General features: G+C 46.9%; 1 protein-coding gene across 1 annotated transcript; it reads left to right on the top strand.

The window, feature by feature from the left end:
- Positions 1-4,496: 4,496 nt before the first annotated feature.
- Positions 4,497-18,055, top strand: LOC120946065 (C-type lectin domain family 12 member B-like). Its single transcript, XM_040360776.1, has 6 exons — positions 4,497-4,587; positions 10,625-10,708; positions 10,964-11,098; positions 11,285-11,439; positions 14,920-15,029; positions 17,911-18,055. Exons 1-6 carry the CDS (start codon positions 4,497-4,499, stop codon positions 18,053-18,055), a joined length of 720 nt encoding a protein of 239 aa, XP_040216710.1.

Genomic DNA, 18,055 nt, shown 5'->3' with positions numbered 1-18,055 from the left:
CTCATTTGTGAATCTGGCCCTTAACCCCTTCCTCGCCCCCTAGTGTTAACCCCTGCCAGTCACATTTATACAGTAATCAGTGCATTTTTATAGCACTGATCGCTGTATAAATGTTAATGGTCCCAAAAATGTGTCAAAGGTGTTCGATGTGTCCGCCATAATGTCGCAATCCCAATAAAAAAAAATCGCAGATCGCCGCTATTACTAGTAAAAAATCAAACGAAAATAAAAAAAAGATCATAATTATGTCCCCTATTTTGTTTTGCGCAAACCAGTCGCTATACACTTATTGCGATTTTTTTTTACCAAGAATATGTAGAAGAATACGTATCGGCCAAAACTGAGAATTTTTTTTAAATTGGGATATTTATTATAGCAAATAGTAAAAAAATATTGGCCCAGATTCAAGAAGCTATTGCGCCCGCGCAAACATAGGTTGCGCGGCGCAATAGCTGTTTTGCTCCCGCGTAGCGAATGCCCCTGATTCAGGAACATCGCTACGCGGACTGCAGCCTAGGATGTGACAGACATAAGCCTCCTTATGCCTTCATATCTCAGGCTGCATTCTTGCGTTGGCCGCTAGGGGGCGCGGCCTTTGTGATCAGCGTATAGTATGCAAATTGCATACTACCACCGATTCACAAAAGTTGCGCGGGCCCTGCGCACGCAAGGTACGGAGTTTCCGTACGGCGACTTTAGCATAAGACTGCTCCTACTCATAGTAGGCGCAACCAATGCTAAAGTATAGCCGCCCTTCCCGCTCGTGAAATTTGAATTTCACGTCGTTTACGTAAGTGATTCGTGAATGCCGCTGGACGCCATTCACGTTCACTTAGAAGCAAATGACGTCCTTGCGACGTCATTTGCCGCAATGCACGTCGGGAAAGTTTCCCGACGGAGCATGCGCTGTTCGCTCGGCGCGGGAGCGCGCCTAATTTAAATGATTCCCGCCCCCGGCGGGATCATTTACATTAGGCTCCCTTACGCAGGGCAAATTAGCATAGCGCCCGCGCAATTTACGGAGCTACTGCTCCGTGAATCGCGGGCAAATCTAAATATTTGCGTGGGCGCAGAGCAAAAATCGTTGCCCTTTGCCCACGCAAATATTGCGCGGATCTACCTGAATCTGGGCCATTGTGTTTTTTTCAAAATTGTCGCTCTTTTTTTGTTTATAGCACAAAAAGTAAAAACCGCACAGGTGATCAAATACCACCAAAAGAAAGCTCTATTTGTGGGGAAAAAAGGACGCCAATTTTGTTTGGGAGCCACGTCGCACGATAACGCAATTGTCAGTTAAAGCGGCGCAGTGCCGGAAGCTGAAATTTCGCCTGGGCAGGAAGGGGGTATATGTGCCCAGTAAGCAAGTGGTTAAGGGCAGAGGAGGGATTTGGGGTCTTATAGACCCCAGACCTCTCCATAAAGAGTAGCTGCCTATTACTGTCACAAGGATGTTTATGTTCCTGGTGACATAAGTAAAAAGTAAAATGACGTGCGCGTCGGCCAGCACGCAAACTGTGATCGTCCCACACAGGAGGCATCACCATAAATGTCGGTTCATGGGCAGTAATTCTAGCATCAGAACTCCTCTGTAAATCCCAAAAAAGTGGTAAGGCTTTTAAAATGTCACCTATGGATAGTAAAATTCCCATTATTTGTCACCGTTGAATGGGTGTTTGCAATCTTAAACCATGACATGCTTGGGGCCAGATTCACGTAGAAGCGTGCATCTTTGTGCGGGCGTAACGTATCCTATTTACGTTACGCCTCCGCAACTTTGACAGGCAAGTGCAGTATTCACAAAGCAAAGTTGCAGCAGCGTAGCGTAAATAGGCCGGCGTAAGCCCGCCTAATTCAAATGTGGAAGATGTGGGCGTGTGTTATGTAAATTTATTGTGACCCCACGTAAATGACGCTTTTTAAGAAAGGCGCATGCGCCGTCCGTGAAAGTATCCCAGTGCGCATGCTCCAAATTAACCCGCAAAAAGCCAATGCTTTCGACGTGAACGTAAATGACGCCCAGCCCTATTCGCAAACAACTTACGCAAACGACGTAAAACGTGAAAAATTTGACGCTGTTCCGACGCCCATACCTGACATTGGTACGCCTCATCTACGCCTCATAGAGCAGGGGTAACTTTACGCCGGAAAAAGCCTTACGTAAACGGCGTATCTCTACTGCGACGGCCAGGCGTACGTTCCTGAATAGGCGTATCTAGCTGATTTACATATTTCTAGACGTAAATCAGCGTACACGCCCCTAGCGGCCAGCGTAAATATGCAGTTAAGATACGACGGCGTAAGAGACTTACGCTGGTCGTATCTTATACAAATTCTGGCGTATCTGATTCTTTGAATCAGGCGCCAAGATACGACGCCTCACACTCAGAGATACGCCGTCGTATCTCCTACGTGAATCCGTGCCTTGGTATCTATTTACTTGGTGTAACATCATATTTTAGATTTTACATAACAATCGGGTTATGTATTGTGTTTTTTTTTTTTTTGCATTCAAATTCAAAAAGTGTATTTTTTCCTCAAAAAAATTGTGTTTGAAAAACCGCTCTTCAAATATCATGTGACATAAATACTTGCAAACCGACCAATTTACAGTATTCTCTAGGGCCCCTTCTTTTAAAAAAAGTACATAACGTTTGGGGGGTTCTAAGTAGGGATGAGCTTGGAGTTCGACTCAAACATTGCCAGTTCGCCTTTTCGGCAAACAACGAACAATTAGGGGTGTTGGCGGCAAATTCGAAAAGCCGCGGAAAAAAAAACCCGGTTAAAGTCTATAGGAGAAATCTAAAGTACTAATTTTAAAGACTAATATGCAAGTTATTGTCCTAAAAAGTGTTTGGGGACCCGGGTCCTGCCCCAGGGGACATGTATCAATGCAAAAAAAGGTTTTAAAAACTGCCGTTTTTTCAGGAGCAGTGAATTTAATAATGCTAAAAGTGAAACAATAAAAGTGTAATATTACTTTAAATTTTGTACCTAGGGGGGGTGAAAAGTCAGCATGTGAAAAAGCGCATGTTTCCCGTACATAGAACTGTCCCTGCACAAAGTGTCATTTCTGAAAGGAAAAAAGGCATTTAAAACCGGACTTGCGGCTCTAATGAATTGTCGGCTCTGGCAATTCAGAGAGAATTTAGGGCCAGATTCACAGAAGAGATACGAGGGCGTATCTCCTGATACACCGTCATATCTCTTGTCGTATCTATGCGGCTGATTCATAGAATCAGTTACGCATAGATAGCCCTAAGATCCAACAGGTGTAATTGACTTACACCGTCGAATCTTAGGATGCAATACTTCGGCCGCCGCTGGGTGGAGTTCGTGTCGTTTTCCTGCGTCGGGTATGCTAATGAGCATTTACGGCGATCCACAACGGTTTTCGCGTTCGTTACGTCGTTGCTAGTAATTTTTTCCCGTCGCAAAGTTAGTCATGCTTTAACATGCCTTAACTTTACACGAGCCATGTTAAAGTATGGCCGTCGTTCCCGCTTCGAATTTCAATTTTTTTTTGTTTTTGCGTAAGACGTCCGGGAATACGAAACCCCGTAACTCACGTCGCCGTTCAAAAAAATGACGTCACGTCGCGCAAAGCACGGCGGGAATTTCAAAACTGAGCAAGCGCAGTACGTCCGTAATTTAAGTGGTACACGCCCCATTTGAATTGGGCGGGCTTGCGCCGGACGTGTTTACGATACACCGCCGCAAGTTTACGGGTAAGTGCTTTGTGGATCAGGCACTTACACTGAAAACTTGCGGCGCTGTAACGTAAACGGGTTACGTTGCGCCGCCGCAAATGTACCTGAATCTGGCCCTTAGCCTTTAAAATTAGCACTTTATATTTCAAATGTTCGAGTCCCATAGACTTTAATGGGGTTCTAAAGTTTACACGAACGTTTGGTGTGTTCACAAGTTCTGGTGCGAACCGAACAGGGGGGTGTTCGGCTCATCCTTAGTTCTAAGTAATTTTCTAGTAAAAAAAAAAAAAAAATCCTGATTATTCCATGTAAACAAAAAGTGCTAAAAAGGCCTGGTCAAGAAATGAATAGTTTTAATAGTTTTAAGTTTTTTTTATTATTATTATTATTATTCATGTATTTATATTTATAATACGAAGAAAGGCAGAATATTCTATTTAAATAACTTTTTGTTACAAACCAAAAATTCTCATGTCTATAATTATTACAAACGCTAGTGTTCATGCATGTACAGAAATAGGATAAAATACAGAAATATTTTTGACTACAAACCACAGCCGCGTTTTATGCGCTCAGCTAGGTTTTATATTTATCCCGCCATGACACACAATAATATGTTGGTTTCCTGGAAGCATGAAGGAAGTTGCTTTATACTGTGAATTATTTTGTATTCGCTCCGCCCACAAAGGGCTGAATTTATTTAATTTCCATATCTCATCTGACTTGAAGCCACAACTCAGAAATAGGACATTACTCTTCTCCATCACATATAATACAGACAGAGGAGCGATGGCGGAGGAGAAGGTCGTCTATGCCAAACTCAACCTCAGCTGCCCGGATCCGCCCCGGAGGACCGGGAATAAAACCCCCAAACCAGCAGGTCTGTTCCTATAAAATCAAATGCTTCATTTTGTCAAAAATATTGGTTTTCTTTTGAAATACTTAGCAATTTTTTTCCCTGAAAAAGCCTCCAGGCTCAATATTTGATAACTATCCGGTTATTAATTCTAATCCCTTTCATGCCCAAGCCTATTTCTGACATTTGTTGCTTACAAGTTATAATCTGTATTTTTTGTTAGGAAATTACTTAGAACCTCCAAACATTATAGATATATATATATATATATTTTTTTTTAGCAGAGAATCTAGAGAATAAAATGGCGATTGTTGCAATATTTTATGTCACGCAGTATTTGTTCAGCGCAGTGGCGGTCCGTCTATAGAGGGCGCTGGAGCGCCGCCCCCTCTGGCTCCGCAGCGCCACTGAAATAACATACATTCATTGCATTGCATGAATGTATGTTATTGTTGCCAGCTGCCGCTGGTCTATTCAGATGGCCGGACCGGACCTTGAGCGCCGACCACCTGAATAACGGCAGCTGGTTGGCTGTGCGGAAGTGCCTATCAGAGCCGCTGGCTCTGATAGGCTTTCCGAGTACAGCCCTCGTCTCCCAGATGTCTTATCCTCGGGACGTACGGGCGGTGCGTTCCTTGGATAAGACTGACGGCCGTCTCAGTCAATCAGGTTCACCGATTCTGGTTATCGGTAACCTGATTGGCTGAAGCGTCACCGAGGTGGGAGAAGACATCGAGGGACGTGGAAGGAGAAAGGTAAGTACGTTTTACAGGGCACATCGGCGACAATGGGCACAGAGGCGACAAAGGGCATAGTGACATCAATGGGCACAGTGGTGACAATGGGCACAGTGGCAACAATTAAAGGGCACAGTGACATGCACTGTGGCAACAATGGGCACAGTGGTGACAATTAAAGGGCACAGTGGTGACAATTAAAGGGCACAGTGGTGACAATTAAAGGGCACAGTGGTGACAATTGAGGGGCACAGTGGCTGCGTTTGATGGCATGGCACAGTGGTGACAATTGATGGCACAGTGGCTGTGTTTGATGGCATGGCACAGTGACTGCGTTTGATGGCATGACATAGTGGCTGCGTTTGATGGCATGGCACAGTGACTGCGTTTGATGGCATGGCACAGTGGTGCGAATTGATGGCATAGTGACTGCATTTGATGGCATGGCACAGTGGTGATAATTGATGGCACAGTGGCTGCGTTTGATGGCATGGCACAGTGACTGTGTTTGATGGCAAGGCACAGTGGTGCGAATTGATGGCATAGTGACTGCATTTGATGGCATGGCACAGGGGTGATAATTGATGGAACAGTGGCTGCGTTTGATGGCAAGGCACAGTGGTGCGAATTGATGGCATAGTGACTGCATTTGATGGCATGGCACAGGGGTGATAATTGATGGAACAGTGGCTGCGTTTAAAGGGCCACAAAAGATATATACTTTATTTATTGGCACTGCCTTGGAGGGGACAGGGAGGGGACAGGACGAGCGCCGTAAGATTACATGAAGAGAATCTCCTGTTTACTTATGCCGCGTACACACGGTTGTTTTTTGTGATGAAAAAAAACACGACATTTTAAAAAACGTCATTTAAAATGATCATGTGTGGGCAAAACGTCGTTTTATGTCTTCTAAAAAACGACAAAAAAAAAATTTGAACATGCTTTAATTTTTTATGTCGTTTTTTAAAATGTCGTTTTTTGTGTCATAAAAAATGATCGTGTGTGGGCTAAAACGACGTTTTTAAAACCGCGCATGCTCAGAAGCAAGTTAAGACGCGAGCTTGAATGGAACAGAGTGCCGTCGTACGTGTTGTACGTAACCGCGCTTTGCTAGAGCATTTTCAAAAAACGATGGTGTGTGGGCAACATCGTTTTTTAAAATGAAGTTGGAAAAACTTTGTTTTTTTTCATGATGAAAAACAACGTTTTTTTACAAAACAAAAAACGACCGTGTGTACGCGGCATTACAGTACAGACCAAAAGTTTGGACACACCTTCTCATTCAAAGAGTTTTCTTTATTTTCATGACTATGAAAATTGTAGAGTCACACTGAAGGCATGAAAACTATGAGGTAACACATGTGGAATTATACAGAACAAAAAAGTGTGACACAACTGAAAATAGATTTCATATTCTAGGTTCTTCCACCTTTTGCAGCAGACACATCTCTAGAACTGGTAAGAACTCTGCAGATGAATAAAACAGTAGATACAAAAATAAATTAACAATGTTATTTTGTACCTACATCCTCATCTGATTAATATTTATAAAAAAATGTTACTTTGTATCTCTCTATCTCCTGTACCACTTAAAGTGGAGGTTCACCCAAAAACTTAGGGCCAGATTCTGGTAGAATCCGCGGCGGCGTAGCGTAACCCATTTACACTACGCCGCCGCAAATTACTGGAGCAAGTGCTGTATTCTCCAAGCACTTGCTTCGTAATTTGCGGCGGCGTAATGTAAATGGCCCGGCGTAAGGCCGCGTAATTCAAAGGGGGCGGCTTGTATTTAAATTAAGCGCGCCCCGCGCCGATCGAACTGTGCATGCGCCGGGCATAAAAATAGCCCAGTGCGCATGCTCCAGCTCATGGTGAGCACAGCGAGGCTGCATTTGATGGGCACAGTGAGGCTGCATTTGATGGGCACAGTGAGGCTGCATTTGATGGACACTGATGAGGCTGCATTGAGCTCTTGTATCATGTCTGCAGCCTCTGACTATGTCCTGTATCATGTCTGCAGTCTCTGAGGGAGTCTGGAGAGGAGTCAAGAGTGGGAGCACCGCCAGGATGGGGGTCATGGGAGAAGTCAGATGTCTGTGGACTGTGGAGAGGAGACTGTACGATAAAACTAGAGCCACCGAGCTGGAGCCGACTGACTGAGCCCTGTACAGTGCACCTGAGAGGAGGTCAGTGACAGCACCGCTAGGCCAGTCTGAGGGGGCGTCCGGCGCAAGCCCGCCTAATTCAAATGGGGCGTGTATCATTTAAATTAGGTGCATTCCCGAACGTACTGCGCATGCTCTGTTTTGAATTTCCCGATGTGCATTGCGCTAAATGACGTCGCAAGGACGTCATTGGTTTCGACGTTAACGTAAATGGCGTCCAGCGCCATTCACGGACGACTTACGCAAACAACGTTAAATTTCAAATTTCGACGTGGGAACGACGGCCATACTTAACTATGGCTAGACCACCTAGGGGCTAGCTTTATCTTTACGCCGCGTATCTCTACGGAAACGGCATACATTTACTGCGACGGGCAAAGCGTACGTTCGTGAATCGGCATAACGACTCATTTGCATATTCTACGCCGACGGCAATGGAATCGCCACCTAGCGGCCGGCCTAGAATTGCAGCCTAAGATCCGACGGTGTAAGTCACTTACACCTGTCGGATCTTAGGGAGATCTTTGCGGAACCTGATTCTATGAATCAGGCGCATAGATACGACCGGCCGGATTCAAAGATACGACGACGTATACAATGCAATACTGACATATAATCACACACATAGGATGGACTTGATGGACTTGTGTCTTTTTTCATCCTCACCTATAGGGATGAGCCGAACACCCCCCTGTTCGGTTCGCACGAGAACACCAAATGTTCCAAATGTTCGTGTGAACTTTAGAACCCCGTTAAAGTCTATGGGACTCGAACATTTGAAATCTAAAGTGCTAATTTTAAAGGCTAATATGCAAGTTATTGTCCTAAAAAGTGTTTGGGGAGCCGGGTCCTGTCCCAGGGGACATGTATCAATGCAAAAAAAAGTTTTAAAAACTGCAGTTTTTTCGGGAGCAGTGAATTTAATAATGCTAAAAGTGAAACAATAAAAGTGAAATATTCCTTTAAATTTCGTACCTAGGGGGGGTGTAAAGTCAGCATGTAAATTGGGGAATTTTTCCCGTACATAGAACTGTCCCTGCACAAAGTGTCATTTCTGAAAGGAAAAAAGACATTTAAAACTGACTAATGAATTGTCGGCTCTGGCAATTCAGAGCGAATTCATTCATGAAAAAAAAAAAATAGCGTGGGGTCCCCCCAAATTCCAATACCAGGCCCTTCAGGTCTGGAATGGATATTAAGGGGAACCCCGCCGTCAATTTAAAAAACAAATGACGTGTGGTTCCCCCCAAATATTCATTCCAGACTTTTCAGGTCTGGTGTGGATTTTAAGGGGAACTCCACCCCAAATTAAAAAAAAAATGGCGTGGAGTTCCCCCAAAAATTCACACCAGACCCCTTATCCGAGCGCGTTAACCTGGCCGGCCGCAGAAAAGAGGGGGGGACAGAGTGCGCCCCCCCTCTCCTGAACCATACCAGGCCACATGCCCTCAACATGGGGAGGATGTCCCCATGTTGATGGGGACAAGGGCCTCTCCCCCACAACCCTTGCCCAGTGGTTGTGGGGGTCAGCGGGCGGGGGGGCTTATCAGAATCTGGAAGACTCCTTTAACAAAGGGGACCCCCAGATCCTGCCCCCCCTATGTGAATTGGTAATGGGGTACATTGTACCCCTACCATTTCACGAAGGAAGTGTAAATAGTTGGAAAAAACACACAGACACCGTAGAAAAAAGTCCTTTATTAATAAAAAAAATCCAGCGGTGGTAATCTACTCGTCCCAGCTCTCTGCTCCAACGTTGTCTGTATCCAGCGATGGGTAATCTCTGGTCCAGCGATGAGAAGATCCATCCATCCAGAGCGCAGCATCGCCGACCTATGGTGTAGGTGTTGTATTTAGGATCAGATCTTTGCTTGTAGGGAATGTGCACCAAATTGCCCGTTTTCCTGACGCACGGAGAAAGACGCTGCCCTTTAGCAGATGTGCGACAATAGCATTAATTGTTAATGGCAAACCATGTATAGCAGCACTGTGTGGTTTGGTGAGAAGCATTTTTTGGAAAGAGTCAGAGACTTCTTTGCTGCATTTCTCACACATAGGACATCCAACCGAAATAAGCGGACTGACTTGCATGTGATGTGCGGTAACACACAAAACAAAAACCACACAGAAACATGCTTGCTCTTGGTTACATCTGTACGTAGGAGTGAACCAAGACTCACACAGTATTCATTGGCTATCATTTTCATAGTTGGGAACAAGCTATGTAATGTGAGGGGGTCAGAGGTGCAGGGGGCTGTGTAATGTAAGGGGGGTCAGAGGTGCAGGGGGCTGTGTAATGTGAGGGGGTGAGAGGTGCAGGGGGCTGTGTAATGTAAGGGGTCAGCGATGCAGGAAGCTGTGTAATGTAAGGGGGTCAGAGGTGCAGGGGGCTGTGTAATGTAAGGGTGGTCAGAGGTGCAGGGGGCTGTGTAATATAAGGGGGGTCAGAGGTGTAGGGGGCTGTGTAATGTAAGGGGGGTCAGAGGTGCAGGGGGCTGTGTAATGTAAGGGGGGTGAGAGGTGCAGGGGGCTGTGTAATGTAAGGGGGGTGAGAGGTGCAGGGGGCTGTGTAATGTAAGGGGTCAGAGGTGCAGGGGGCTGTGTAATGTAAGGATTCAGAGGTGCAGGGGGCTGTGTAATGTAAGGGGTCAGAGGTGCAGGGGGCTGTGTAATGTAAGGGGTCAGAGGTGCAGGGGGCCGTGTAATGTGAGGGGGGTCAGAGGTGCAGGGGACTGTGTAATGTAAAGGGGCCCAGAGGTGCAGGGGGCTGTGTAATGTAAGGAGAGTCAGAGGTGCAGGGGACTGTGTAATGTAAAGGGGCCCAGAGGTGCAGGGGGCTGTGTAATGTAAGGGGGGTCAGAGGTGCAGGGGACTGTGTAATGTAAGGGGTCAGAGGTGCAGTGGGCTGTGTAGTGTAAGGGGGTGAGAGGTGCAGGGGGCTGTGTAATGTAAGGGGTCAGCGATGCAGGAACCTGTGTAATGTAAGGGGGTCAGAGGTGCAGGGGGCTGTGTAATGTAAGGGGGGTCAGAGGTGCAGGGGGCTGTGTAATGTAAGGGGGGTCAGAGGTGCAGGGGGATGTGTAATGTAAGGGGGGGTCAGAGCTACCTGATTGGATGAATGAGATCACTGAGTGTGTCTTTTCTCTCTCCTCCCAGGTCACCATTTCTGGAATTCTCCGTACATGTTCGGCCTCCTCTTCCTGACTAATATCACCTTGCTCTGTGTCTCGGGATGGCTAGGTAAGTACAAAAGTGCCCCTACAATTCTTTCCTCATTCTACTTATGTGGGTGACTTTTGTTTTTATGATGCGCCCATTGTGTTCACCTGAGAGAGATGGGTCTTCACCCCCCAGCTGTGATAACTGTTCAGATGAACCAGAGATGAGGGGGACTTCTACAAGAGCCAGGAGGACCCCCCGTGTGATATGTCACCATCACCATAGTAAAGTATTAGAGAAATCCACATCATCCTCTGGATCTTCCTTGTATTTCAGCTGCAGACAGTATATCAGATGATGGGCTGAGACAGAAGCTGAGCAGAAGTCTGGAGACCCAAAAGAACCTGACCCAGACGCTGCAAGAGGCCAATCAGAGAGTTACGTGTCTGAGAGGAGCCATATCAGCGTCAGGTCTGTCCGCTTACACAAAGATTACTTCTTTCTGGAAGAAACAAAGTTGAAATATTTATTTTAGAGTGGAGATCTAATGACAGATTCTCCAACATGATAATAATAAATAATCTGACCTACAAGGAAACATCTCTGATAGCAACCCGCCATCCTCTCTTCTATGTATTCTCTCTTATTGTACCCCAGATCAGACCCCTGAGTGCCCCCCGGGATGGACATTAATCAATCAGAAATGTTATTTCCTCTCCACTGATAAGAAGACGAGAGAGGACAGCGAGAGATCCTGTGTGGGGAACGGAGCTGTGTTGGCCACGGTGAGGAGTGAAGACTCCATACTGAAGGTAATTCCATCTTCCTATCGGTCAATGTGATGATGTATTGTCCCCAGAGAGGATTCTGGGCTGGGCGGGACTCATGTATATTATACAGGAAAGAGTATAATAACAACCAGCATAACATAACAGTCCAGCCCTTCATTACTACAATCTTCTTTTTTTTCAATAAAATATCGTTTCATGTCTTCTAATTTATCCTATATGCTAATCAGGAGGGTGCGGAAAATTCCCCAACACTCAGCACTGCTAGCCAGTGGAAACAACCTCATTTACACTCCTCCTCCCCTCCTGCACTATGTTGTCTGACAGTTCCTGCACTATACTCTACTCAAGATCTCCCCCCTCACCCCCTGCACTATACTCTCCTCAAGATCTCTCTCCTCACCTCCTGCACTATTCTCTCCTCAAGATCTCTCCCCTCACCTCCTGCACTATTCTCTCCTTCAAGATCTCTCCCCCCACCTCATGCACTATACTCTCCTCAAGATCTCTCCCCTCACCTCCTGCACTATTCTCTCCTTCAAGATCTCTCCCCTCACCTCCTGCACTATTCTCTCCTCAAGATCTCTCCCCTCACCTCTTGCACTATTCTCTCCTTCAAGATCTCTCCCCTCACCTCCTGCACTATTCTCTCCTTCAAGATCTCTCCCCTCACCTCCTGCACTATTCTCTCCTCAAGATCTCTCCCTCACCTCCTGCACTATACTCTCCTCAAGATCTCTCCCCTCACCTCCTGCACTATTCTCTCCTCAAGATCTCCCCCCTCACCTCCTGCACTATACTCTCCTCAAGATCTCTCCCCTCACCTCCTGCACTATACTCTCATCAAGATCTCTCCCCTCACCTCCTGCACTATACTCTCATCAAGATCTCTCCCCTCACCTCCTGCACTATTCTCTCCTCAAGATCTCTCCCCTCACCTCCTGCACTATTCTCTCCTCAAGACCTCTCCCCTCACCTCCTGCACTATTCTCTCCTCAAGATCTCTCCCCTCACCTCCTACACTATTCTCTCCTCAAGATCTCTCCCCCACCTCCTGCACTATACTCTCCTCAAGATCTCCCCCCTCACCTCCTGCACTATACTCTCCTCAAGATCTCTCCCCCCTCCTCCTGCACTATACTCTCCTCAAGATCTCTCCCCTCACCTCCTGCACTATTCTCTCCTCAAGATCTCTCCCTCACCTCCTGCACTATACTCTCCTCAAGATCTCTCCCCCACCTCCTGCACTATACTCTCCTCAAGATCTCTCCCTCTCCTCCTGCACTATTCTCTCCTCAAGAGCTCTCCCCTCACCTCCTGCACTATTCTCTCCTCAAGATCTCTCCCCTCACCTCCTGCACTATTCTCTCCTCAAGATCTCTCCCCTCACCTCCTGCACTATACTCTCCTCAAGATCTCTCCCCTCACCTCCTGCACTATTCTCTCCTCAAGATCTCTCCCCCACCTCCTGCACTATTCTCTCCTCAAGATCTCTCCCCTCTCCTCCTGCACTATTCTCTCCTCAAGATCCCTCCCCTCACCTCCTGCACTATTCTCTCCTCAAGATCTCTCCCCTCACCTCCTGCACTATTCTCTCCTCAAGATCTCCCCCCTCACCTCCTGCACTATACTCTCCTCAAGATCTCTCCCCTCGCCTCCTGCACTATACTCTCATCAAGATCTCTCCCCTCACCTCCTGCACTATACTCTCATCAAGATCTCTCCCCTCACCTCCTGCACTATTCTCTCCTCAAGATCTCTCCCCTCACCTCCTGCACTATTCTCTCCTCAAGATCTCTCCCCTCACCTCCTGCACTATACTCTCCTCAAGATCTCTCCCCTCACCTCCTGCACTATTCTCTCTTCAAGATTTCTCTCCTCACCTCCTGCACTATTCTCTCCTCAAGATCTCTCCCCTCTCCTCCTGCACTATACTCTCCTCAAGATCTCTCCCCTCTCCTCCTGCACTATTCTATCCTCAAGATCTCTCCCCTCTCCTCCTGCACTATTCTCTCCTCAAGATCTCTCCCCTCTCCTCCTGCACTATTCTCTCCTCAAGATCTCTCCCCTCACCTCCTGCACTATACTCTCCTCAAGATCTCTCCCCTCACCTCCTGCACTATACTCTCCTCAAGATCTCTCCCCTCACCTCCTGCACTATTCTCTCCTCAAGATCTCTCCCCTCACCTCCTGCACTATACTCTCATCAAGATCTCTCCCCTCACCTCCTGCACTATACTCTCATCAAGATCTCTCCCCTCACCTCCTGCACTATTCTCTCCTCAAGATCTCTCCCCTCACCTCCTGCACTATACTCTCATCAAGATCTCTCCTCTCACCTCCTGCACTATTCTCTCCTCAAGATCTCTTCCCTCACCTCCTGCACTATTCTCTCCTCAAGATCTCTCCCCTCACCTCCTGCACTATTCTCTCCTCAAGATCTCTCCCCTCACCTCCTGCACTATACTCTCCTCAAGATCTCTCCCCTCACCTCCTGCACTATACTCTCCTCAAGATCTCTCCCCTCTCCTCCTGCACTATTCTCTCCTCAAGATCTGTCCCCTCACCTCCTGCACTATTCTCTCCTCAAGATCTCTCCCCTCACCTCCTGCACTATTCTCTCCTCAAGATCTCTCCCCCACCTCCTGCACTATTCTCTCCTTAAGATCTCTCCCCTCTCCTCCTGCACTATTCTCTCCTCAAGATCCCTCCCCTCACCTCCTGCACTATTCTCTCCTCAAGATCTCTCCCCTCACATCCTGCACTATACTCTCCTCAAGATCTCCCCCCTCACCTCCTGCACTATACTCTCCTCAAGATCTCTCCCCTCACCTCCTGCACTATACTCTCCTCAAGATCTTTCCCCTCACCTCCTGCACTATACTCTCCTCAAGATCTCTCCCCTCACCTCCTGCACTATTCTCTCCTCAAGATCTCTCCCCTCACCTCCTGCACTATACTCTCCTCAAGATCTCTCCCCCCCACCTCCTGCACTATACTCTCCTGCAGCTCACCCCCACCTCCAACACTCTAATCTCCTGCAGCTCATATGTACCTCCTGCACTCTAATCTCCTGCAGCTTACTCCCACCTCCTGCACTCTAATCTCCTGCAGCTCACTCCCACCTCCTGCACTCTAATCTCCTGCAGCTCACTCCCACCTCCTGCACTCTAATCTCCTGCACAGCTGCCCCCCCATCTCTTGCACTAAAGGGAGAAAGGCTGGTGCAACGCAAGTGGGCTTAAACATTGTTTTGTTATAGCATGTGAATAACAGTCAAAAAATCGCGTTCTATCCCGATCACACCAAATTGCACTTCAATCTATTACTACAATATCTGACTTATGGGAAACTACACACCATCCGATACCCTGTGCTTTGTACAGTACCTGAGCGCTGAGCTTCCCGTGATTTCTGCCTTGTCAACAATTTTCCATTCATGGACAGGAGCCCATTTTCTAATAACACTTAAAAAAATGATTATTATTATATGATGTGTTTCAGTGTCACATGCAGAGTCAGAATGCGGAGTTCTGGGTTGGATTACAGAAGGGGGTTACATGGACTGGAGACGTTGCAATGACTCAGTGGATCTGGTCTGATAACACAACGGAGTGAGTATCTTCCTTCACGTCAACAAAAACGTTATCGGTAGTCGTCTCTAAGAAATAGTGCCACATCCAATTTAATGAATCAAGAAACAGAAGGGGAAACAGAAATCCTCCGTCACATCCTCATGATGTACCGGCATTAGACTTACTGTAAACAGTGGCGGAAATACCAGGGTCGCCACAGGGGCCCTTGCATTCCGCCACTGTGGGAGGGGCGGCTATATACAGCTGCTAACATTTCATATTGCAAAGTGTTATGCTTGGTAAATGGTAAATGTGCAAAAGCGGTCCCGAACTCAGATCAGATGGGTAGAAAAAGGAAACCAATGAAATGTATTTCTAGGGCCAGATTCACGTAGATCAGCGGATCTATAGATCCGCTCGATCTACATGAATTAAGATCCGCTCCCGCAAGTTTGAGAGGCAAGTGGCTAATTCACAAAACACTTACCTCCAAACTTGCGGCGGCGGATCCTAAATCCCCCGGCGGAATTCAAATTCCGCGGCTAGAGGGAGTGTACTATTTAAATCAGGCGCGTTCCCGCGCCGATTTAAATGCGCATGCTCCGTCCGGGGAATTTCCCGGCGTGCATTGCTCCCACTGACGTCGCTTCGACGTCAGTGGTTTCGACGCTTACGTAAACGACGTCCATCCGTATTCTAGAACGACTTACGCAAACGACGTTAAAAAATTCAAATTCGACGCGGGAACGCCGGCTATACTTAACCTGATAAAAGCAGGGGTAAGTATACGACGGGTACGCCGCTACGGAAACGTCGTAAGAAGACTGCGTCGGGTCTCGCTGATTTACATATTATTCAAGGTAAATCAGCGGGAACGCCCCCGGCGCCATTTTTAAATTGAAAAAAAGATCCGACAGTGTAACACAGTTACACCTGTCAGATCTTAGCCCTATCTATGCGTATGTGATTCTATGAACCAGGCGCATAGATAGGACCAGTGTAAGTCAGAGATACGATGGGGGATCAGGAGATACACCGTCGTATCTCTTTGTGAATCTGGCCCCTAATATTTAAAGCGGTGGTTCACCCTGCAGAACAACATTTTAGCATAAAATTCGGCATTGTAGCGCGAGCTACAGTATGCCGGTCTTAATTTTTTTATCGCCGTACTCACAGTGTAATCGTACATAGTAGATTCTGACTGCCCGCGGGGAATGGACGTTCCTTTCAAGAGGGAGGGTGATTGACGGCCGGCTCTGGCACGTCACGCTCCCCGAAGACAGCCGGAGTAGGTCTCGGCTCTTCACGGCGCCTGCGCACAGACTATGCGCAGGCGCCGTGAAGAGCCAAGCCTATTTCGGCTATTTCCGGAGAAGCGTGACGCGCCAGAGCCGGCCGTCAATCACCTTCCGTCTGGATTGGAACGCCCATTCCCCGTGGGCAGTCGGAATCTACTATGTACGATTACACTGTGAGTACGGCGATAAAAAAAATTAAGACCGGCATACTGTAGCTCGCGCTACAATGCCGAATTTTAGGCTAGAAGAAAAAAAAAAAAAATTATTTTATAGGGTGAACCCCCGCTTTAATAGAGAACAGAAGTCCCGGTAGCAAATATTTTCCAGGATTTGTGGAAACATCACACAATGTTAGGGGCTTCTGTACCATGTGGTCCTCCTCTAATAACATTAGGAGCTGCCCATATGTTCTCTTCTTGATGCCCTGTAGGCACTTCACTATAATATGGCCGTGGTGGGGATCAGGTGGTAAAAATAGTGGAACTGCCCTGGCACCGCCGGCCTCCCTATCCCATCCACTGACATAGAGGGGCTGATTTATTTAACTACTTACAGGCCGCACTTTGAAGTGGAATATCATTGTTATGGCAGAAGATAGCTGCCATAACCCCGGTATCCACTTCTTCAGCGGGCGGTCCGCTTTCAGATAAAAGTGGCAGATTCGCCGCAAGATTACTTTTTTGGTGGCGGGAGGGGCTCCTGTCGCGCTCTGGTCATCTTCGCCACTTACCTGACCCACCATCAGCGGCGGAGGCGATGGTGTGTGCTCCCTTGGTTGGCAAGGAGCCGAGTGAAGGGAAGAAGGCCCCACCCGTCTCCATACTGTTGTAGGGTGGAAGCGACGTCAAAATGTTGTTAACGGGTTGGTAACAAGTGGTAGGTTGGTAACAAGTGGTAGGTTGGGATCAAGCCGAAGCATAGTCCGAAGGTCAGTAATGAGTTGTAGACATGTGCAATTCGTTTAGTTTAAAAAAAAAATTGAACAAATTTTGAGAAATTCGTTAATTCCGAATTTTCGTATTTCTGAATTTTTCAATTTCTGAATTTTCAGACTTCCGAAATTTTGAATTTCCGAATTTTCGTATTTCCGATTTTTCAATTTGCGAATTTTTAGATTTCCAAAATTTTGAATTTCCAAATTTTCGTATTTCCAAAAAAAGAAAAAAAACGAATGAAACAAAAATAAAAACATTTTTTTTTTCAGCAGTGCACATGTCTAATGAGTTGTAGTGGAGATAAAGACAGCTGCAGGTATGCAAAGTAGCAAGATATTGGCTGGAGAGAGCACAGTAATCTGGCAAACAGGAAGTGCAGAGACATGACTTAAATAGGAAGTTCAAGGTTCACCAGAAACAAGGTACGAGGCGAGATTATCCAAGGGTTCAGACAGGGAGCCGTCCAGCATCTCAGGTGGCTCAGCAAGGAGAGCTGCTACCAGAATCTGCAGATGTCATGGGTCCAGATCCTGGTCCTAGCCGTGAGAAACTCAACCAGACATATTTGTACAGGTGTTGTGGGTGACGAGTGAAATTACACCGGGTTTTCACCTCCTCCTACAGTATAAGAAGCTTTTCTATCTAAATTCCCATAATACAATTGATGGTGTTCCCTCTTCTCCCCAGGTCCTCTCTGGCAAACAATCCATCTACACAATGTGCGAAAATGGGGCAAACCATCTCGTTATCTCCGTGTTCTGATCTCCTTCCCTGGATCTGTGAGAGGAAACCCAACAAATCCAACTTACTGGACGAAGCCAACGCCTGCTAG

The sequence above is a fragment of the Rana temporaria genome, chromosome 1 (genome assembly GCF_905171775.1).
Source record: "Rana temporaria chromosome 1, aRanTem1.1, whole genome shotgun sequence".
Taxonomy (NCBI): Eukaryota; Metazoa; Chordata; class Amphibia; order Anura; family Ranidae; genus Rana; species Rana temporaria.
This window is presented reverse-complemented; position numbering and strand designations above follow the sequence as displayed.

Excerpts from the sequence above, each read along its gene's own strand:
- LOC120946065 (XM_040360776.1), top strand. The coding sequence starts at position 4,497 with ATGGCGGAGGAGAAGGTCGTCTATGCCAAACTCAACCTCAGCTGCCCG. Across the intron at positions 10,709-10,963 it reads CTGTGTCTCGGGATGGCTAG|CTGCAGACAGTATATCAGAT; the intron begins GTAAGTACAAAA and ends CTTGTATTTCAG. Across the intron at positions 15,030-17,910 it reads TGGTCTGATAACACAACGGA|GTCCTCTCTGGCAAACAATC; the intron begins GTGAGTATCTTC and ends TCTTCTCCCCAG.